Here is a 23,124-nt window from a genome sequence, read left to right as displayed (position 1 = left end):
TCCGTCCACTAGATTATACGTCACACTAACAGCATTGCCTTAAAATCGCACACCGCCATCTGCTGACTGGAGTGGGTAACGCTCAGTCTGAACCTCTGACTGCGATGGAGTTGTGCGACTTTAAGACAATGACGCTAGTGTGACGTAAAATATATATTATAATGTTCAGACAAAAAGTTAGTGTAGGAAGCATGAGTTTTTACTCACCAGTGTAACAATACAGTGTGGTTAAAGACTTAGTAACTTATTTGTGTTCACGATCTGGTTCCCTATAAGCACAACCAGTTATGTTTTTGAATTATCACATATGTATTAATTTATTTCGGGATTCTGGGTAATCCACAGCAGATTTATGGAGAATTGCTGTGGGTGAGTTCAAAATTGAATAGTCCCGGGATAGAAATATATAAAGTTGACATTACATCATAAAATCCACCTTTTAAATCATACATTAGCAATTTATGTTTTACTAACTACTGTTGTTGGTTTGTCGTCAAATAAGCCTCTCTTTATATGTTATTTGCCAAATCTCAGTTTTCCATGTGGGTTTTATGCTAAAGTTCCCTCTTTCAAGTTGGTATCTAACTGGAAAATGCATCTTCTTTAGGAGTGCTATTTTTACCCTGTCGACTACTGATCATTCATCCACACTGTGTGTCTCATCAATGCAGGTCATTTATGACAAATGTATAAAGTATATGTTTTATAAACTCATGAACACCAGCCAGTTTATCAGCCCGGTTTTGTTAGTTTAGGTGTATTATACTTCTTCGCCACCAGAGGGGGACATTTAGTCATTTTCCAGGTTAATTTGATATATTTTGATACTAAAATGGATGACAGTTAATTCTGATGTAGTGAATATGAGACACATGGAAACAAGTGATTCATTTATAATAGTAAATTATGAATTAGTAGGAATTGTTAAATCCACTATACGATCACAATGACTTTGATAGACATTTAAATTGTTTTTTTGTTAGTGTATTACAGGGCAGATTAATGTAGAATTGCTGTGGGAGTGCTATTTATATCCCGTCACTACTGATCATTCATCCATACTGTGTGTGTCCCATCATTGCAGCTTTGGAAATAAATGAACTATTGTTGATAAAACATTTACTGGAGACAGGAGATCAAATGGAGACACGGGACGAGGTGGATATGGCAAAATAAGGCAGTTTATTCAAAGGTAAAGATATTTGAGAAATCGTGCAGCACGGCCCCATTCTGTCTGACTCGTAAGGAATCGTCGGAAAGAGAGGCCCTAAAAATATTGTGCTGATTATATATGCAACAAATGACGTAGGTTGAATCTGGTAGTCTGGCCTTCTGATTGGTCGATCTGGGTCGTGGGTAGTCCTGTTCGGGCCTGGTGTCGACGTTCCATTGGCTCTTAGTCACAACCTTGGAAAGAATGTGTATGCCTAATGTTGTTTCAGGGGCCTGTTCATGGGGGAGGGGAGTGTGTGTGGGTCTGTGGTTTCTATCATTAAGGGTAGACGTGTAGGGTAAAAGAGGGGGATGGGTGCATGTTTGTGTCAAGTATAGCTTGTGTTGAAAAGTTGTTAAAACAAGTTTCCAGTATCTATTACAATTTCTTACACTATCCATCCATTGCTCCTTCCTGTGTTGACTCACTGACTTGAGGGAAGGGACTAGGAACTAGCTCGATATCTAGGAAGGTCATGCTAGGTTGATATCTAGCTCAAGCTTCACCTCATGAACTGTGTCGTTGTGTTATCTAGTGGGAACCCGTCAGCACGGTGGGCTCTGGTGCGTTCTTGCCATGGGCTCAAGACGACAGAGGAAATCAACCTGCTTGCTCCTTTTTGTTTTGTCAACTTTTCGATATGGATGTTAATCAGCTCACTGGTCACGATAACAACACCCACCCGTAGCGCTGTTACATTTGATACCGGAGTCGCTTAACTTCAAAGCAGTGTGTCACTTTATCAGCAGTGATCAATGACGTCTGAAGCTTCATTTCGTCCCTAATCTTTTGATATGCAAACACGTTCAACACACATCATGTTTTAGTTGGGTTCTAACTGGTCTCCGGTAGTTGGGCTCCATCTTGCTGACCATAGCTAGTTGACTAAATAGCTAATGTTAGCTGGTTTGCTAAGATAACAGCATATAGCTAATGTTAGCTGGCTAAGATAACTGCATATAGATAATGTTAGCTGGCTAAGATAACTGCATATAGATAATGTTAGCTGGCTAAGATAACTGCAAATAGATAATGTTAGCTGGCTAAGATAACTGCATATAGATAATGTTAGCTGGCTAAGATAACTGCATATAGATAATGTTAGCTGGCTGGCTAAGATAACTGCATATAGATAATGTTAGCTGGCTGGCTAAGATAACTGCATATAGCTAATGTTAGCTGGCTAAGATAACTGCATATAGCTAATGTTAGCTGGCTGGCTAAGATAACTGCATATAGCTAATGTTAGCTGGCTGGCTAAGATAACTGCATATAGCTAATGTTAGCTGGCTGGCTAAGATAACTGCATATAGCTAATGTTAGCTGGCTGGCTAAGATAACTGCATACATCTAATGTTAGCTGGCTGGTTAAGATAACTGCATATAGCTAATGTTAGCTGGCTGGCTAAGATAACAGCATATAGCTAACGTTATCTGGCTGGCTAAGATAACTGCATATAGCTCATGTTAGCTGGCTGGCTAAGATAACTGCATATAGCTAATGTTAGCTGGCTGGCTAAGATAACTGCATACATCTAATGTTAGCTGGCTGGTTAAGATAACTGCATATAGCTAATGTTAGCTGGCTGGCTAAGATAACAGCATATAGCTAACGTTATCTGGCTGGCTAAGATAACTGCATATAGCTCATGTTAGCTGGCTGGCTAAGATAACTGCATATAGCTCATGTTAGCTGGCTGGCTAAGATAACTGCATATAGCTAATGTTAGCTGGCTGGCTAAGATAACTGCATATAGCTAATGTTAGCTGGCTGGCTAAGATAACTGCATATAGCTAATGTTAGCTGGCTGGCTAAGATAACTACATATACCTAATGTTAGCTGGCTGGCTAAGATAACTGCATATAGCTAACATTCTTTGATTGGTTAGATGACGTTATGTATTTCCAAAACTGTGGTTTACTTTAATCACTCAAGTCATGAGTTCAAACGATTGGTTTAATTTGAAGTTATACATTTGAAGTTATTTCTGTTGTAGTTTACATTATAGGGAATAGGCTGGTCCACCATATTACTTCACACCTGACTTTGGCATTCTTCTGAATTCTGATTGGTTTAATGTAATAACTCCAAAAATAGAACAGTGAGGTTAACTTTGCATTGGGACTTTAAAAAGATTTTATTTTATAAAAATACAAAACATACAAACAACATCATACAAACATTAACTACATCACACCTGCCCAGACCCACTAGAACACACCTCCATCTCCATTACCCACATCACACCTGCCCAGACCCACTAGAACACAGCAGCACCATTTTATTTCTCTCCGTCACTTTCAACTTTTAGATAATAAAGCATTTGACCTTTCTATTGAATTAACAACACAGGATTGGTTGATTTCCAGGTTTAATTAAGTATAATATTTAAGATGATTGACGAGAAAAGTATCGTCCAACTCTGGGGTATCTCACTGCACCCTCAAATGCCATGTTTTGAAATATACAGACAGACAGATTAAAAGTCATTTTACATTGTATAACTGTACTTCTGACTGCCAACTTTCTATCTCCTCCCATAACTTTATGACATCATAACATTCCCAGAAGGATTATTGAGTCATTGTTAGTTTTACACTGAAGACATGACTCTGCCGTTGTGCTGTAGAATTTGTGGATTTTGTCTCTTGTATAATAAGGGACTATCATTTGTCCCAACATCACAGGCCACAGACTTTACAGTTAAAGACTTACAAAAGTTTTTCCTCAGTTTGAAATCAACTGAGTTTTTTTAATGGGGTTTCTCCCTGTGCACCTGCCAATGTGAGTCCTTTGAACGAGACAAGTTACCAGACAGGACATATTGCTAATGTTCTTCCCATTAATAACCTGAATGACAATTAACTTGTGGGCGGTGGTGGTGATGACGGCCTATTGGATGACGTCGTCCATCGGGATTCCCCAAAAAAGAAGACGCTCTGGATTGATCACTGGAGTCAGATGTGAAGGAGGAGGTTGATTATCAGGAGTCAGATGTGAAGGAGGAGGTTGATCATCAGGAGTCAGATGTGGAGGAGGAGGTTGATCATCAGGAGTCAGATGTGAAGGAGGAGGTTGATAATCAGGAGTCAGATGTGAAGGAGGAGGTTGATCATCAGGAGTCAGATGTGAAGGAGGAGGTTGATCATCAGGAGTCAGATGTGAAGGAGGAGGTTGATCATCAGGAGTCAGATGTGAAGGAGGAGGTTGATCATCAGGAGTCAGATGTGAAGGAGGAGGTTGATCATCAGGAGTCAGAGGTGGAGGAGGAGGTTGATCATCAGGAGTCAGATGTGAAGGAGGAGGTTGATCATCAGGAGTCAGATGTGAAGGAGGAGGTTGATCATCAGGAGTCAGATGTGAAAGTGGAGGTTGATCATCAGGAGTCAGATGTGAAGGAGGAGGTTGATCATCAGGAGTCAGATGTGAAGGAGGAGGTTGATCATCAGGAGTCAGATGTGAAGGAGGAGGTTGATCATCAGGAGTCAGAGGTGGAGGAGGAGGTTGATCATCAGGAGTCAGATGTGAAGGAGGAGGTTGATCATCAGGAGTCAGATGTGAAGGAGGAGGTTGATCATCAGGAGTCAGATGTGAAGGAGGAGGTTGATCATCAGTGAACCTCTAGGATTGTGGCTGAGCTGGCGTTTCCACTTCCGGCTTGGTCATATATTTTGATACATTGAATGTTGAGATTGTGAACCTATGTTATATATTTGTATATCCTGTTTCATGAAGTGATGTCACTAAGTACTGCCCCTATATATACAATGCATTCGGAAAGCATTCAGACCCCTTCACTTTTTCCACATTTTGTTACGTTACAGCCTTATCCTAAAATTGATTCAATCCCCTCATCAATCTACACAATAACCAATAATGACATCACAATTCCCCATAGGACATCACATTGCCCCATAATGACATCACAATACCCCATAATGACAAAGCAAAAACAGGTAAATAAATGAAAAAAATAGATTTTCTTTAAAAAACAAGGACATTTCTAAGTGACCCCAAACTTTTGAATGGTAGTGTACATCTACATGATGTATTGTTACACCATGTAGGAGCAGTATAGACCTAGTCTGTTCATTATATACATCTACATGATGTATTGTTACACCATGTAGGAGCAGTATAGACCTAGTCTGTTCATTATATACATCTACATGATGTATTGTTACACCATGTAGGAGCAGTATAGACCTAGTCTGTTCATTATATACATCTACATGATGTATTGTTACACCATGTAGGAGCAGTATAGACCTAGTCTGTTCATTATATACATCTACATGATGTATTGTTACACCATGTAGGAGCAGTATAGACCTAGTCTGTTCATTATGTACATCTACATGATGTATTGTTACACCATGTAGGAGCAGTATAGACCTAGTCTGTTCATTACATACATCTACATGATGTATTGTTACACCATGTAGGAGCAGTATAGACCTGCAGTATAGACCTAGTCTGTTCATTATATACATCTACATGATGTATTGTTACACCATGTAGGAGCAGTATAGACCTAGTCTGTTCATTATATACATCTACATGATGTATTGTTACACCATGTAGGAGCAGTACAGACCTAGTCTGTTCATTATATACATCTACATGATGTATTGTTACACCATGTAGGAGCAGTATAGACCTAGTCTGTTCATTATATACATCTACATGATGTATTGTTACACCATGTAGGAGCAGTACAGACCTAGTCTGTTCATTATATACATCTACATGATGTATTGTTACACCATGTAGGAGCAGTATAGACCTGCAGTATAGACCTAGTCTGTTCATTATATACATCTACATGATGTATTGTTACACCATGTAGGAGCAGTACAGACCTAGTCTGTTCATTATATACATCTACATGATGTATTGTTACACCATGTAGGAGCAGTATAGACCTAGTCTGTTCATTATATACATCTACATGATGTATTGTTACACCATGTAGGAGCAGTATAGACCTAGTCTGTTCATTATATACATCTACATGATGTATTGTTACACCATGTAGGAGCAGTATAGACCTAGTCTGTTCATTATATACATCTACATGATGTATTGTTACACCATGTAGGAGCAGTATAGACCTAGTCTGTTCATTACATACATCTACATGATGTATTGTTACACCATGTAGGAGCAGTATAGACCTGCAGTATAGACCTAGTCTGTTCATTATATACATCTACATGATGTATTGTTACACCATGTAGGAGCAGTATACACCTAGTCTGTTCATTATATACATCTACATGATGTATTGTTACACCATGTAGGAGCAGTATAGACCTAGTCTGTTCATTATATACATCTACATGATGTATTGTTACACCACGTAGGAGCAGTATAGACCTAGTCTGTTCATTATATACATCTACATGATGTATTGTTACACCATGTAGGAGCAGTATAGACCTACAGTAGTTTGCTAATTATTTAGATTTAGTTTGACTTAATGAAACTGCCTTAAATGTGCTGTAGTAAACATTTTTTATTCGCACTAATCAATCAACACATTCCTGTCTTTGTATGTCTCAATATAATAGTATTATTTTATTAAATCCATGTAAAATCATCTTTGTCTGAAAATAAAATATGATCCTCAACTGCGTTTCCCCTCCAGTCAGCAGACGGCGATGTGCGTCTTTCAGGCGACGCTGCCAGCGTGACGTATAATCTAGTGGACGGTTCTTCATAAACAGCTCGTCAACCACCTCCGTAGCTTGCTAGCCAACGTAGCCGAAAGATTCAAGCTATTTATACACTTTCGGTGTATATTAGCTACTGTGTTTTCGAAACACTTAGTTCGTATCTACTTGTTAACCTATGTAATATAATATTACGTTATTATTTATTAGTCAGCTATAGTAGCTGGCTGGTTAAGTTAGCACTAGCCTAGTCGCTAATGATAGCTAGCTAGCTAACATCCCCGAACATGAGCTCCCTAAACTACTCCCCTCCTGTTAAAGAAGAGGCGGTCTGCTGGACGGAGAAAGAAGCTCTGGGGCTGAACATTGTCGTGAAAGAGGAGAAGGAAGAAGAGGATGTTACAGTAAAACAAGAAGTAGAGGGTGAGGCTGTTACGGTGAAAGAAGAAGAGAAAGACGTTTCAGTGAAAGAAGAGGAAGACGCGTTCAGAGTGAAAGTGGAGGAGGATGTTACTGTGAAAGAAGAGGAAGACGCGTTCAGAGTGAAAGAGGAGGAGGATGTTACAGTAAAAGAAGAGGAGGAAGAGAAAGAGGAGGATGCAGTTTTTGGAGTGAAGAAGGAAGGAGAGATTACTGTCACATTGGAAGATGAAGAGGTAGAGATAGGAGATCTGATTAACACCAGTAAGTACCGCCTTAAATTTGTTTTTAACTTTGGATATTCAGAGTTGGCTCGTCAACACCTCTTCAACGGAGGGCCCAGGATGATGACTGATATGTCTAGAATCAGACGACGTAGAGAACAAGCTACCCCTTGTTTTCTCTGTTCGGTTTCCAAAAGTGACTTAACATTTATATTTGAGAAGGGTCTATCTGCTGACCGCAGACTGGGGGGCACTGCATGTAGTGATTTTCATGTAGTGATGTTTTACTACACACCGTGCCCCCCAATAGTACCATGTGAGAGTTGGGTTGGCTGCAACAAAGATTATGGATATACTGACAAGATGTCTCTGCCCTAACAAGGCGAGTTGTTGTCCACAAAGCTTCACTGCCGGTTGTCTAGCTCCTGTCTTTGGATTGGTGGATACATCTAATTATTGTAATCTATTGTTTATGTTCTATGAGGGTTGGTGTCGTCAACCGCCTGTATTCAATGGAGAGAAATGCTAAGCTATTAGCATGAATATGCACCGCCTGTATTCAATGGAGAGAGATGCTAAGCTATTAGCATGAATATGCACCGCCTGTATTCAATGGAGAGAGATGCTAAGCTACTAGCATGAATATGCATAGCGATCTGGAGACAACTCCTATAGTGTTTTTATCAAAGTTGTCGGTATGTCACGTGTCCACATAACAACTTAAGCACTACGAAACTTCTGTTGGATCAAGTAAACCTCACGTAGCAAATAAGCCTTTCATTTCATCACTTTCCACGTTGCGTTGATAATTGTTTCCACTTGGATACAACCTACTGTAACCTACTGGCATGACCTAGAGAGATCCAACCTACTGTAACCTACTGGCGTGACCTAGAGAGTTACAACCTACTGTAGCCTACTGGCATGACCTAGAGAGATACAATCTACTATAACCTACTGGCATGACCTAGAGAGATACAACCTACTGTAGCCTACTGGCATGACCTAGAGAGATACAACCTACTGTAACCTACTGGCATGACCTAGAGAGATACAACCTACTGTAGCCTACTGGCATGACCTAGAGAGATACAACCTACTGTAGCCTACTGGCATGACCTAGAGAGATACAATCTACTGTAGCCTAATGGCATGACCTAGAGAGATACAACCTACTGTAACCTACTGGCATGACCTAGAGAGATGCAACCTACTGTAGCCTACTGGCATGACCTAGAGAGATACAACCTACTGTAGTCTACTGGCATGACCTAGAGAGTTACAACCTACTGTAACCTACTGGCATGACCTAGAGAGATACAACCTACTGTAGCCCACTGGCATGAACTAGAGAGTTACAACCTACTGTAACCTACTGGCATGACCTAGAGAGATACAACCTACTGTAGCCTACTGGCATGACCTAGAGAGTTACAACCTACTGTAACCTACTGGCATGACCTAGAGAGATACAACCTACTGTAACCTACTGGCATGACCCAGAGAGTTACAACCTACTGTAGCCTACTGGCTTGACCTAGAGTTACAACCTACTGTAACCTACTGACCTGGAAAGCTAAAGTTATAAAATTCCTGGAATTTAAATGAATTTTTCCAGTAATAATGATAATTCTTATCTTCCTATCCACATGTGGAATCCCTCTCCTTTGTCGTCCTCTCTACACCAATAACAGACAACTACTGTGGGACTCCCAATCACGGCCGGATGTGATACAGCCTGGATTCGAACCAGGGACTGTAGTGACACCTCTTGCACTGAGATGCAGTGGCTTAGACCGCTGCATCCGTGTGTGTGTTAACTATTAGAATGCTGTACTAGAATGCTTAAAAGGCCTCTAAAATTTTAAATACCTGCTATCGGTATCGTTTTTTGGGGCATGGAAAATATTAGATATCGGTATTAGCCAAAAATGTAATATCGGTGCATCCCTTTATTCTAAAATGTTTCACAATACCCCATAATGACATCACAATACCCCATAATGCCAAAGCAAAAACAGGTTTAGGTTTTTTGCAATGTATTGAAACTATTCCCCAGGATAACTAGTCTCAGAGTAATGTAAGATCCCAGGATAACTAGTCTCAGAGTAATGTAAGATCCCAGGATAACTAGTCTCAGAGTAATGTTAGATCCCAGGATAACTAGTCTCAGAGTAATGTACGATCCCAGGATAACTAGTCTCAGAGTAATGTAAGATCTCAGGATAACTAGTCTCAGAGTAATGTAAGATCTCAGGATAACTAGTCTCAGAGTAATGTAAGATCTCAGGATAACTAGTCTCAGAGTAATGTAAGATCCCAGGATAACTAGTCTCAGAGTAATATAAGATGCTTGGAAAAAGAAGCTGAAAAGAATAACAGAACGGCACCATTAGAACTAAAATGTGTATCTTGGATGTCAGACCCCCAACCCTCCAAACTGTACATAAATAATAAAATGTGTCCCTGGATGTCAGACCCCCAACCCTCCAAACTGTAAATAAATAATACAATGTGTATCCTGAATGTCAGACCTCCAAACTGTAAATAAATAATAAAATGTGTCGCCTGGATGTCAGACCCCCAACCCTCCAAACAGTAAATAAATAATAAAATGTGTATCCTGGATGTCAGACCCCCAACCCTCCAAACTGTACATAAATAATAAAATGTGTCCCTGGATGTCAGACCCCCAACCCTCCAAACTGTAAATAAATAATACAATGTGTCTCCTTGGCAACATTAGAACCTCGGTACGTTTACTGTGTACTGGGTCGAGACAAAGGAATGATGTAAACAAATAATCCAAATTATTTTTGTCAATGAGACAGTATATAAACAAAGGAATGACCGAACCCCCTTTGGCGACTGAATGCTTGTAAGGAAAACTAGATGATCAAAACATTAGATCACATCAAATAAGCCTGAGTGGTTTCACCTCCTCCCAGACTATACTGGATACTACAGTTATAACTATACACAGTTATACAGGATACTACAGTTATACAGGATACTACAGTTATACAGGATACTACAGTTATAACTATACATAGTTATACAGGATACTACAGTTATACAGGATACTACAGTTATACAGGATACTACAGTTATACAGGATACTACAGTTATAACTATACATAGTTATACAGGATACTACAGTTATACAGGATACTACAGTTATACAGGATACTACAGTTATAACTATACATAGTTATACAGGATACTACAGTTATTCAGGATACTACAGTTATAACTATACATAGTTATACAGGATACTACAGTTATACAGGATACTACAGTTATAACTATGCATAGTTATTCCAAAGGTGTGCTACTTGCTATCCACTGTTTGCAAGCCACCGTTGCTGATCTATTTTATTTATTTATTTCACCTTTATTTAACCAGGTAGGCAAGTTGAGAACAAGTTCTCATTTACAACTGCAACCTGGCCAAGATAAAGCAAAGCAGTTCGACACATACAACAACACAGAGTTACACATGGAGTGTAACAAACATACAGTCAATAATACAGTAGAAAAATAAGTCTATATACAATGTGAGCAAATGAGGTGAGATAAGGGAGGTAAAGGCAAAAAAAGGCCATGGTGGCGAAGTAAATACAATATACCAAGTAAAACACTGGAATGGTAGATTTGCAGTGGAAGAATGTGCAAAGTAGAAATAAAGGGGTGCAAAGGAGCAAAATAAATAAATACAGTAGGGGAAGAGGTAGTTGTTTGGGCTAAATTATAGATGGGCTATGTACAGGTGCAGTAATCTGTGAGCTGCTCTGACAGCTGGTGCTTAAAGCTAGTGAGAGAGATAAGTGTTTCCAGTTTCAGAGAATTTTGTAGTTCGTTCCAGTCATTGGCAGCAGAGAACTGGAAGGAGAGGCGGCCAAAGGAGGAATTGGTTTTGGGGGTGACCAGAGAGGTATACCTGCTGGAGCGCGTGCTACAGGTGGGTGTGTCAAATCAGAGGGCCTGTTGTCCGGACCTCCGGGAGTCTCTATGGGGGTGCCATAGGGTTCAATCCTCGGGCCGACTCTCTTCTCTGTATACATCAATGATGTTGCTCTTGCTGCTGGTGATTCTCTGATACACCTCAACGCAGACGACACCATTCTGTATACTTCTGGCCCCTCTTTGGACACTGTGTTAATTAACCTCCAGACGAGCTTCAATGCCATACAACTCTCCTTCCGTGGCCTCCAACTGCTCTTAAACGCAAGTAAAACTAAATGCATGCTATTCAACCGATCACTGCCCGCACCTGCTCGCCCGTCCAGCATCACTACTCTGGACGGCTCTGACTTAGAATACGTTAACAACTACAAATGCCTAGGTGTCTGGTTAGACTGTAAATTCTCCTTCCAGACTCACATTAAGCATCTCCCATCCAAAATTAAATCTAGAATCGGCTTCCTATTTCGCAACAAAGCATCATTCACTTATGTTGCCAAACATACCCTCGTAAAACTGACCATCCTACCGATCCTCGACTTCGGTGATGTCATCTATAAAATAGCCTCCAACACTCTACTCAGTAAACTGGATGCAGTCTATCACAGTGCCATCTGTTTTGTCACCAAAGCCCCATATACCACTGCTCTCGTCGGCTGGCCCTCGCTACATATTCGTCGCCAAACCCACTGGCTCCAGGTCATCTATAAGTCTTTGCTAGGCCGCCTTAACTCAGCTCACTGGTCACCATAGCAACACCCACCCATAGGACGCGCTCCAGGAAGTATATCTCACTGGTCATCCCCAAAGCCAAAAACCTACTTTGGCCGCCTTTCCTTCCAGTTCTCTGCTGCCAATGACTGGAACGAAATGCAAAAATCGCTGAAGTTGGAGACTTATATCTCCCTCACTAACTTTAAGCATCAGCTATCTGAGCAGCTTACCGATTGCTGCAGCTGTACACAGCCCATCTGTAAATAGCCCATCCAACTGCCTACCTCATCCCCATGTTTTTATTTACTTTTTTTGCTCACACCAGTATTTCTACTTGCACATTATCATCTGCACATCTATCACTCCAGTGTTAATTTGTTAAATTGTAATTACTTTGCTACTATGGCCTATTTATTGCCTTATTGCCTTTATTGCCTCTGCACTCCATTTTCACACACTGTATATAGATTTTTCTATTGTGTTATTGACTGTACTTTTGTTTATCCCAAGTGTAACTTGTGATGTGTGTTGTTTTTGTGTGTTGTTTTTGTCGCACTGCTTTGCTTTATCTTGGCCAGGTCGCATTTGTAAATGATAACTTGTTCTCAACTGGTTAAATAAAGGTGAATTTTTTTTTTTATGAATTGTTCATGACCTCCTCCAGTGATTAAAAAAATAAAAAACTTTTCCTGTTGAAAGTGATATATAAATACAGTAAAGTATAAACACACTAAAGGGAAACAAATAAATGTTTTGAGCAAAATAGTGTTTTTTTAGACAACTGCAAACTAGAAGGAGTGAGTGATGTCATAGTAAGGCCTTCAAGGAGTTGGCTTGATGGGAGGTTGTGATGTCATCCAATAGGAGACTGATCTTCATGTGAATATTCATTATTCTTTTTAAAATCCTTCCTGTTCTGTCAAGTTGGTTGTTGATCATTGCTAGAAAGCCATTTTCAAGTCTTTCCATAGATTTTAAAGACGATTTAAGTCCAAACTGTAACTAGGCCACTCAGGAACATTCAATGTCATCTTGGTAAGCTCCTCCAGCGTCGATTTAGCCTTGTGGTTTAGGTTATTGTCCTGTTAGTACAGTTTTAGTTTACAGTTTTAGTAACATTTAGTTTCCTTATATTACGTTGGGAAAACAGTTTTCATAGGCACAGAAATTCCAAATCATTTGAGTTTGCAGAAATCCTAAATAATTTCAGAGTTTGCTGAATTCAATGGTTCTAACCGAGAGTCACCTTAACTTTATTGACAACACCCAAATGGATACTGTCATTAACGCAGTTCTTCAATAATTACACATAATTCTTAATACTGTAGCTGTTTAGTTAGTCACATGTTCAACTATCATCAGCTGATCCAGGAAATCATTTTCTGAATGACAGTCAAATGACAAACATCCCGACATGCAACAACAACCAAAGTGCTTCTTCATTCATTACTCTGTTAAAGACAGTTATGCCGTGCTCCACGTTGGATCCAACATCCCTAACAAATTGATGTTTATAATGTTATTGTCTGCTTGATTTACAGTAGGGTCTCGTTAGTCTGTTTGCACACAGAGATACTTTGCTCATAATGTGTAGAGAACTGTTCCTTGATGGATACAACACACAGAGCACTTCTCCTTTATTTGTTGTTTGGTGAAGTTATGGGTCCTACAGTAGGTCTGTTATTGTTAGATGAAGTAATGGGTCCTACAGTAGGTCTATGTTATTGTTATGGGTCCTATAGTAGGTCTATGTTGTTGTTAGGTGAAGTTATGGGTCCTACAGTAGGTCTGTTATTGTTAGATGAAGTAATGGGTCCTACAGTAGGTCTATGTTATTGTTATGGGTCCTAGAGTAGGTCTATGTTGTTGTTATGGATCCTAGAGTACACTATGTATGTCATGCAATAACAACCAAAGTGCTTCTTCGTTCATTACAGGTATATTTGTTGTTAGGTGAAGTTATGGGCCAATTTGGCAAATAGTGTACAAACCCTCATTGTCAGGCTGATGGAAAAGCTAGCCAAAGAGCAATTTACTGGTTGAAGTGTTTTTTAAGTACAAAGCGGTTGATTTGTGATGACACAAACATTATATTAAGCAGGACATTCAGACGAGCCTTACAATTATAATCCAAAGTAGTGTGAAATGCACTCATAAGCATCCTGGACATGGAGGTTACTCCCCTGAGTTTTCCCCTATTCACATTCAGAATACATTGTGAAAAACTAAAATCTTTGCTCACCATTTTTGCTCCAGGCAGATATACTACATCCATAACTAGCGGTTTCCTCATCAGTGGGGAGGAGTTTCTACAACCAAATTGCATTTGCTTTGCCCTCGTGCCGCAATTGTATCAAACACAGAAAGGGGCCTATATTGGAGACCAAAAGTCGTCTGGCACACTGCTTAGAGTTTCAACAACATGAATAACTTATTTCAAGTCTACAAGCTTAGATGTTACTACTAATGTGAAAACAAGACAAAATATGACTGTTCTTGCGCATTTTAAGACAATTGTCAAATAATTTTAACATTCATTACAGACGTCAATTGTTGTACAACATCATTGCTACGCTGTTGGCATTCACTTTTTTACAGTGGATTTTTGCCATCATTTCCGCTGTTGTGGGCCTTTAACCATTTGTCTGACTTTGTTGTTCACACAGGAGAGATACTTCACTATCGTGGATCCTCTGGGGAGCCTCAACAACCTCATGATGCTGACGAGGCAGAGAAGAGTCTCTCAACATCAGAACACCTCAAGAAACACCAGCAGAGACCTCACTGCTGCTCTGACAGTGGGAAGAGATTCACCTCCTCAGCAGGCATTAAAATTCATCAGAGGATCCACACAGTGGAGAAACGTTATAGCTGTACTCAATGTGGGAAGAGTTTTACTCATTCAACCAGCCTGATATCACACCAGAGAACACACACAGGAGAGAAATCTTATATCTGTAGCTGTGGTATATGTGGGAAGAGTTTTACTCAGCTAAGCAGCCTGATATCACACCAGAGAACACACACAGGAGAGAAACAAGAGAAACCGTATAGCTGTGATGAATGTGGGAAGAGTTTTGATACATCTGGCCATCTGATTGTACACCAAAGAACACACACAGGAGAGAAGCCGTATAGTTGTACTCAGTGTGGGAAGAGTTTTTTTACATCTAACCATCTGAAGATACACCAGAGAACACACACAGGAGAGAAACCTTTTAGCTGTACTGAATGTGGTAAGAGTTTTACTCAGCTAAGCAACCTGATATCACACCAGAGAACACACTCAGGAGAGAAACCGTATAGCTGTAATAAATGTGGGAAGAGTTTTACTCACCTAAGCAGCCTGACATCACACCAGAGAACACAGACAGGAGATAAACCATATAGCTGTAATGAATGTGGGAAGAGTTTTATTAGCCTAAGCAGCCTGGTGTCACACCAGAGAACACACACAGGAGAGAAACCGTATAGCTGTACTCAATGTGGGAAGAGTTTTGGTCAATCTGGCAATCTGACAGTACACCAGAGAACACACACAGGAGATAAATCTTATAACTGTGGTCAATGTGGGAAGAGTTTTTCCTCATCTAGCAGTCTGACTCAACACCAGAGAACACACACAGGTGAGAAATCTTATATCTGTGGTCAATGTGGGAAGAGTTTTACCTCATCTACCAGTCTGACTCAACACCAGAGAACACACACAGGAGAGAAACCTTATATCTGTAATACATGTGGGAAGAGTTTTAATACATCTAGCATTCTGACTAGACACCAGAGAACACACACAGGAGAGAAACCTTATAGCTGTGATCAATGTGGGAAGAATTTTACTCAGCTAAGCAACCTGATATCACACCGGAGAACACACACGGGAGAGAAACCGTATAGCTGTGATCAATGTGGGAAGAATTTTACTCAGCTAAGCAACCTGATATCACACCAGATAACACACACAGGAAAGAAATCTCATAGCTGTGACCAGAGATAATCTGATTAAAGATCTCTGATCAAATATCAGGAAATGCATACATGAAGTTGTTTCATGATATCAATGAATAAATGTCACAATGTGGAATGTTTTAACATTGTAGTAGGAGTATTTGAATAATGTCACAATGTAGAAGCCTAAATGTTTGCCCCCTGTTCTATTGTTATTTTTGTGTACTAAGTATTTCTGTTTATTTTCATTGTTTTTTCCTGTGAAGCCATTGTGTTGCATCCATGTCTGAAATGTGCTGTATAAATAAAGCTTGATTTGATTTCAACAAATGAACCCAATGACTGACCAATCAACAGACTCTTGGTCTATCTTAGTATGAAAAACAGTATCAATCCCACTTTTCCAGCCTGCTGAAGGTGTGGTGGAGTGGTAAACACGACCGGCTCTACCAGGGGCTTGAGGTGGTCTCTCACAGCTCTGCTTATGTCATGTTCTGTGGCCTTGCTGTTCCATTTCTTGACTGCCCCTGCAACACAGAAAGAAACAAATTTAGTCATATTATATAAAACACTCAAAGTAATGGATATGGAGCATCTACAGCCTCAGTTACCCCTGGCACCTAAATGTGACTTCTGTCATCTGATCACTCCAAGCTGTATTAGGTTCAGATCCACCAGGACGGGCCTTTGACAGTCTGGATGCAGTCAGGCCACTGAATATAAATATGCAATGTAAAGAGATGGGGTGAATGAGTGTGGAAAAGTACATTCTACACAAATGACCTTCATAATATCAAAGAACAAATGTGTGTGCCTGAGGGGAAATTAACTTTCATACAGCCAAAAGGGGTGAGAAATTACACCAATATCAGTGGACAATTTGCACTAATGTAAATAAACATGGATGATGGAACATATTCCCTTTAGCTGACGTGATGAACCGCTAAGGGGACATAAATATTTACCATCTAAACCATGTGTGACCTCTCACCTCTCTGGCTGTAGAAGTGTTCTTCCTAACCAGTCCCTCAACAGCTCTCTGACTGAGCTCCACCCTCACTGGGTCTTCAGAGGAGAGGAAGGCTGAGGAGGGATGGAAGGATGAATGGATCAGTCAGTCAATAAAGTGTAGAGCTGCTGTCTGACAAAATCACTATTTTAGTAGTTCAAGTAAATAAGGCTTTATGACTGATGAATACCAACTACCAATCACTTAGATCATGTATTTTCAGGTAGAGATACATCCTTGGGACGTCCCTAGCCCGTTGAAGTTGACATTTAAAATGGTTAAAATTAGGGTTTAGGGTAGGGATGTCCCAAGGCTCCCGGATAGCATTGACCATTGTGCATTCTTCTGTCTCTTTTACATAGCAGGTGATGGGTTCTGACTTCTGAACTTGAAAATATGAAATATCCTTATTATGTGAAATTGAATTAAACAATAATGTATGTTGATGCTAATACGATGTACAATATTCCATGATGTTTCTATATGATAACAATAGAGTAATATATTTAATATGATGTACAATATTCCATGATATTTCTATATGATAACAGAGTAATATATTTAATATGATGTACAATATTCCATGATATTTCTATATGATAACAATACCGTAATATATTGAATAGGCCATATACTATTTTTTAACAGTTTCACTAATTAACTTATTCATTATGATTCAACATCAGTTCACCGTCTCACCTCATACTGTATTGGAGCAGCAGCAGCTGACTGCCCAGTTCAACGTCAGTTCACCGTCTCACCTCATACTGTATTGGAGCAGCAGCAGCTGACTGCCCGGTTCAACGTCAGTTCACCGTCTCACCTCATACTGTATTGGAGCAGCAGCAGCTGACTGCCTGGTTCAACATCAGGTCACCGTCTCACCTCATACTGTATTGGAGCAGCAGCAGCTGACTGCCCGGTTCAACATCAGTTCACCGTCTCACTTCATACTGTATTGGAGCAGCAGCAGCTGACTTGATCGTTGATGCTAATCATCATGTTTTGAATCTGAGAGTAAATAGAGCCGACTACAACTCTAAAAATGAAGGGTTCAACTGGAGTTGCTCTCGGATCCCCTAAGAACCGTAGGGTTCTTGGTCAATGAAAAACAGCCCCAAAAGGTTCTTCAAAGAACTTGTTAGAAGGTGGGTTCATCGAGGAACCTCCGTTGTTGCTGGACTTCTTCCGGGAACTTCGCAATTACAACTGAAAACGATGGTGGCAAGTTTGGATGCGACAACAAGTTAAAACGTTTAAGTTGGGTTGATGTTTAGCTCTGAATATGTCTCGAAATAATTTATTATAATCACATATATCAAATAATGTATATAATAATAATATAACATACTAATAATGAATAACGATTATGGAAGACAATGATAACGTTACTATAGTTAATTACCGTAAATATTAGAAAGCCGGGTTTGACCGTCGGCGTTGTATGAGCTACAGTGCAGTACCGTTATCTAGCTAGCTAACGTTATGTCCTAACTAGGCAGAACTAGGTTTGGATCATTTCCCTCAACTATATTCTTTCCCATATATTGTATATCGTTTTCATAAAGCCAACATGGCTTTACATTCATTAACGTAAGTTTCCAATCTAGAGCAGTTCTCACTTTTGTGAGAATGAACTAGCTAACGTTAACTAACTAACTAAGGTCGGTGACCTGTCCAGACGAGATGTTACAACGAACTGAATCGTCAATGGAGGTCTTCCTCTTTATATAGCCTGCTACAGCATGCAATACTATTAACTCACAAGGGGGCATAACGTTACATGGACAATACTATCCCATTTTGGAAACGTTACATGTACAATACTATCCCATTTTGAAAACGTTACATGGACAATACTATCCCATTTTGGAAACGTTACATGTACAATATTATCCCGTTTTGGAAAGTTACATGGACCATACTATCCCGTTTTGGAAACGTTACATGTACAATACTATCCCATTTTGGAAACGTTACATGGACAATACTATCCCATTTGGAAACGTTACATGGACAATACTATCCAATTTTGGAAACGTTACATGTACAATACTATCCCATTTTGGAAACGTTACATGTACGCCCCCTTGTGGAGGGAAATTAATATCTTAGATGGTAGCTGTAGATGGGATTCAAATGCATAATGGTATTAATACAGTGTCTAGACTACCTCTTTTGTATAAATGCCGTTCACAATCCAATAACAGTATTGCCACGCAGCAAAATGTTGCGTATAAACTTTCAAGTCAGCCTGATAAAATATTGAACAATTTGTGAACAAAGATATCTTGAAATGTGATATTAGGCGTGTATGGCAGTACTGTATTGGCTAGTGCTTCTCCAATATGTTCTTCTATTTTACATTACATTGTATGTCGATGCCATTTATCTTTCAATATGTATTTAATATATATATATATGTTTTAATGCTTGTAAGAATATTCTTTGACACATTTTCTCTTCCTTTGAAATTCTTACAGGACAGAACAGGGACACAATGCAATTGGGATCAAGAAGAAGGTACAGATCTGTTGTAGGACAGCTGCATTTGAAGTGTACATTTAACCTACATAGCAGTCAATACAAACTGACATCTATTAGCATACAAATGTGTGCAAATGATCTTTTCAGATCTTCTCAGAAATGAATCAAGTCCATGGAATGGATATAGACAAAAAATATAATTCAAGGACTATCAGAGGTAGAGAGGCGAGGCAGGGGTGAGGACATCATCCTGCTATTTTGACAGTCCCTGAAGGACAATACAGAAGAGGTATTTGCTCTTATTCCTTCCCTTTCTCTAATTTATTTTGTAATAAAATTAGCAAGTGTAGTAAGATCATTGCTTTACTTTACTAGGACTCGAGACCACAGCAGTGATTCTGCTCTTGCCCTACCTCTTCAATGAGGACCCGAGTGGCCTTTATGTCCGTGACAAGGTATGCCTATGCACCAATCATCTGTTTCTTCATAAACATAGGTGTGCATGCTTATATAAAACTACAGCTGAACATTTGTTCTGTTCTTTGTTAATTGTATGTGTATTAATCTTTTCTTACTTTTGTTGACACAGATTTCACCGCTCTTCACTCCTTTACTGCACATCGGTGGAAATCCATTTCACCATGAGAGTGAAATCCCGCTGGCCTTTGATGGGGAGAACATCCACGCCCTCGAGGACGTCCCCATGGGACTTGGGGCTCTGCTAGGGCTGAATTTTTTATAATTTCCCTTAAATTTCCCCAAAATGTCAGAAAAACACTTATGTTATTAAGTTACTGTGTTCTGGGGAGAAGAGAAGTTGGGGTGAAGTTACCAGGGCCGGTCATAAAGATGGCAAACTTCCTAACATAACTAAGTGGATATGATATACACACTAAAGCTGAAAAATCTGTATTTAGCATCAAGTCTACAATATTGTTAGTTTACCTATGATTCATTTTTAATGTATGTTGTTTTCATTGTACATCATTATTTATATATTTTTAAATGTCATGAAAAGCACTATACAAAGTAAATGTATTATTTATTATGGTCTGACATGTCTGCAGAAATGTTGCAATATTGTAATGTGTTTTGTTTGGTAAATTGTTCTGTAAATATTTATTCACATTTGTGGTGCCACTAAATAAATAATGAATTATTTAAATAAATATTGTCAATATTGTTATTAAAATATTTTTTTATAATGGAGGGAGGGTGAACAGGGAGTTTAAGAAAATGGATACTCCAGGAACCTTTACTTTTTAGAGTGTATATTGATAAAAGTCCCCTTGTCCGAGAGACATTTACATAGTTATACACAGCCCAATTTGGGATGACTATTTTGGGGCGAAATAGTGGCTACAACAGACAGACCTGATATCGCCCATAATTCGACGTCCTTGGACGTCGCTTTTTGCCTGAAAGTATTTTCTCAACTGCGATACCAACTCCAGTCAGCAGATGGTGATGTGCGTCTTTCAGGTGATTCTGCCACTGTGACGTATAATCTAGTGGACGGGACGCTTCTTCAACATCAACAGCTAGTTTCAAATGTAGCACCCGGACAGAGAAAATCCAATAAGCGTTTTATAGTTTCATCCTTATGGTAACTTGCCCTAAAGTGGACACACTCTCATCAGTTTCTGAGACAACTGCCCAGACTTTGTAGACAGTTTAATAATGCTTAAACCTCATCTTTATCAAATCATCCATTAAAGATACCAACTCAAAACCTACGTTCGTCTACATATGGGTTGTTTAAATTTTATCTAATTATATTCCCAGTATTACTTTATCAAATCTCTAGTAATCGATTATACACACATACAATTTATCATATTTTCATATATTCACAGAACCCATAGAAAACGTAAGACATTCTCAGGTACTCACGACAACCATTCCATTTGCTTTTTCAAGGACTCTACAGCTACGAAGCAGCTCTCCAAACATACTCCCAGCAGAACCATTTTTTTTTTTATCTCTGTTACTATCTAAACTTCAGATTAAGACTCAATCACAGACGTCTCATATTGCAGTCACACAATGCTATTCCCAAACATAGCTAATCAATTAGTTGTTTTTCAACAATATTTTAACCTACAGGAATATTTTCTAATTTCTGTCTCATGGCTAGTTCTTAAAGTTATTTAACTGTAACTTTAACTTTTTAAATGTAACTACATACATTTACATCTTTCAATACTTCTAAAATGGGTTCCAGGTTTAAAATAATTACATGTTTAAAATAATTACAGGTTTAAAACAATTACACCTTACACAGGTGCACCTTATCATACATGGTCTTAAAAAACCTCTACCGACTCCCCATCCCGGATCCGGGATCATCCTCATCAGAAATGCTGACTAGCATAGCCTAGCCTAGCGCCACAGGGATATCATATAATATAATTTCATGAAATCACAAGTCCAATACAGCAAATGAAAGATAAACATCTTGTGAATCCAGCCAACATGTCCGATTTTTTAAATGTTTTACAGCGAAAACACAACATATATATATGTTAGCTCACCACAATAGCCCAACACACGCCATTTTTTCACCGTAAAGATAGCTTTCACAAAACCCACAAATAAAGATAAAATTAATCACTAACCTTTGAACAACTTCATCAGATGACAGTCTTATGACATTATGTTATACAATACATTTATGTTTTGTTCGAAAATGTGCATATTTATAGCTATAAATCGTGGTTCTACATTGCAGCCATGGTCACAAATGGCCCCAAAATGTCCAGAGAAATTTTAGACAGCCACGTAATCTAACAAAAAAACTCATCATAAACTTTGCTGAAAAATACATGTTGCATATATAATTAAAGATACACTGGTTCTTAATGCAACCACTGTGTTAGATTTAAAAAAAATAACTTTAGTACAAAGCACAGCATGCAATAATCTGAGACAGCGCTCAGCCATTCTCCGCCATGTTGGAGTCCAAAGAGTCCACAAAAATACGAAATAACATCATAAATATTCCCTTACCTTTGATGAACTTTCATCAGAATGCAGTGCCAGGAATCCTAGTTCCACAAAAAATCGTTTTGTTTTAGAATGTCCATTTCTTCTGTCGAATTAGCAACTTTGGTTAGCATGGTGTAGCTCACATGTCCATGAAGATTTTACGAATGAACGAAAAATTCAAAAAGTCATAATAATAGTCGAATAAACTGGTCAAACTCAGTTGATAATCCATCTTGAGGATGTTTTTCTCATATATATCCAATAACGTCCCAGACGGAGCATTTCTTTGTGTCTACCTAACGCATTGCAGACAACGATATGACAAACCGAAGTGCGTAGCCAAGTACTGCCAATATGGCTGACCTCTCACTCCAATGAGTCCCATCCGGTTCCAGAGAAGGCTAGAAACTTCATTCCACGTTCTACTGCCTGTTGACATCTAGTGGAAGGCGTATGAACTGCAAACCGATCCATAAATACAAGG

General features: G+C 39.1%; 3 protein-coding genes across 6 annotated transcripts in view; 1 reads left to right on the top strand and 2 right to left on the bottom strand.

Moving 5' to 3' along the window:
- Window positions 1–23,124, bottom strand: part of LOC139549743 (gastrula zinc finger protein XlCGF17.1-like) — a 627,316-nt gene that overhangs the window by 424,096 nt on the left and 180,096 nt on the right. The gene's annotated exons all lie outside the window — the stretch shown is intronic.
- The window catches only part of LOC139548097 (zinc finger protein ZFP2-like), a 210,398-nt gene that overhangs the window by 112,775 nt on the left and 74,499 nt on the right, over window positions 1–23,124 (top strand). Inside the window, exons 1-2 of one of the 3 annotated variants that reach the window (XM_071357452.1) lie at window positions 6,778–7,574; window positions 14,878–16,480. The exons of 1 other annotated variant lie outside the window; for it this stretch is intronic. In XM_071357452.1, coding sequence (XP_071213553.1) covers window positions 7,178–7,574; window positions 14,878–16,205 — 1,725 coding nt within the window. In that variant the 5' untranslated portion in view covers window positions 6,778–7,177 and the 3' untranslated portion in view covers window positions 16,206–16,480. Of the gene's footprint in view, window positions 1–6,777; window positions 7,575–14,877; window positions 16,481–23,124 lie in introns of those variants that run through there. One more of the 3 variants, XM_071357470.1, reaches the window with a different exon arrangement.
- LOC139548119 (zinc finger protein ZFP2-like) overlaps window positions 1–23,124 on the bottom strand; it is a 408,144-nt gene that overhangs the window by 335,788 nt on the left and 49,232 nt on the right. The window lies entirely within an intron of this gene.

The sequence above is a fragment of the Salvelinus alpinus genome, chromosome 2, assembly GCF_045679555.1.
Source record: "Salvelinus alpinus chromosome 2, SLU_Salpinus.1, whole genome shotgun sequence".
Classification (NCBI taxonomy): Eukaryota; Metazoa; Chordata; class Actinopteri; order Salmoniformes; family Salmonidae; genus Salvelinus; species Salvelinus alpinus.
This window is presented reverse-complemented; position numbering and strand designations above follow the sequence as displayed.